We start from the raw sequence: 1,181 nt of genomic DNA on the forward strand, positions 1-1,181 counted from the left end.
CCCAAAGTTCTCACTAGCTTTTGTACCCTACACTCAAGCAAATACATTTGTAGTCCATAAAACTTCTCTACTATTTCTATCTTTTCTCAATTTTTGTAACAATGGAAATGGTTAGCAAAATTGCATGCCTTGTTGTTTTGTGCATGATAGTGGTTGCACCCCATGCAGAGGCACTAAACTGCGGCCAGGTTACATCTGGCTTGGCTCCTTGCCTCCCTTATCTTCAGGGACGCGGCCCTCTAGGAGGGTGTTGTGGTGGAGTTAAGGGTCTGTTGGGTGCAGCCAAGACCCCAGCGGATCGAAAGGCAGCATGTACTTGCCTCAAATCAGCCGCTAGTGCTATTAAAGGCATTGATGTGGGCAAAGCCGCTGGTATCCCTAGTGCTTGTGGCGTAAACATTCCTTACAAGATCAGCCCCTCCACTGACTGCTCCAAGTACGTTATCTATATTTTGTGAAATTGACGTCAATATAATATTTTTTAGTCTCATAGTATATATGTCTAATTGATAAAATCATATCTAGTAGTAAAATTATATGGTCTAACATGTTAATTACAAAATGATGGGTATATACTCGCATCACATACTATCAATTTGTTAATGTTTGTTTAATATGGTATTGCAGGGTCCAGTAAGGTTGATGAAAGTTCAATTTTCCAAAAGGCATAATTTGGTAGTAATGTGATCTAGCTTACGGAGAAAAATAAGATGGATATATCGATCGATCGAGTTTAATCCATCATTTAATATGTTGTCTCTTTTCTTTTGTATTTGTGTTTGTTGGAGTACATGTAATGAACCTTGGTGGTTGGTTGTATTACAACCCAATCTTCATAGTAATATATACATGATATTCTACTTTTTTTCTTTCTTCATACATTTTCTTTTACTTTTATTATCGATGATTTAAAATTATTTACACAATCAATCAACTGAGATAACTTGTTTACACTAATTTTGAGTTGGTTAGAATTTGAGAAATTTCACCGAAGTGTGACCATTTAGGTATATGTAATTAAATGCACAAGGAAAATTTCAGGTTATATATATTGAATCTTTCTAACAACATGCAAAATGACGGATAAGTGGTCCAAAGACATTCAAACCCCAACATCCAAGATTTCACTCGATATTTGGTATTCATATTGGTGCCCAATCAAATTCGAATTCTATTAGGTG

General features: G+C 36.0%; 1 protein-coding gene across 1 annotated transcript; it reads left to right on the forward strand.

The window, feature by feature from the left end:
• Window positions 1–27: 27 nt before the first annotated feature.
• Window positions 28–877, forward strand: LOC125851493 (non-specific lipid-transfer protein 2-like). The gene is made up of 2 exons (XM_049531281.1): window positions 28–436; window positions 628–877. Exons 1-2 carry the CDS (start codon window positions 102–104, stop codon window positions 635–637), a joined length of 345 nt encoding a protein of 114 aa, XP_049387238.1. The 5' UTR covers window positions 28–101; the 3' UTR covers window positions 638–877.
• Window positions 878–1,181: the final 304 nt, after the last annotated feature.

The sequence above is a fragment of the Solanum stenotomum genome, unplaced genomic scaffold (genome assembly GCF_019186545.1).
Source record: "Solanum stenotomum isolate F172 unplaced genomic scaffold, ASM1918654v1 scaffold26502, whole genome shotgun sequence".
In the NCBI taxonomy this organism is placed as follows: Eukaryota; Viridiplantae; Streptophyta; class Magnoliopsida; order Solanales; family Solanaceae; genus Solanum; species Solanum stenotomum.

Coding starts and splice junctions, on each gene's coding strand:
- LOC125851493 (XM_049531281.1), top strand. CDS start 102: ATGGAAATGGTTAGCAAAATTGCATGCCTTGTTGTTTTGTGCATGATA.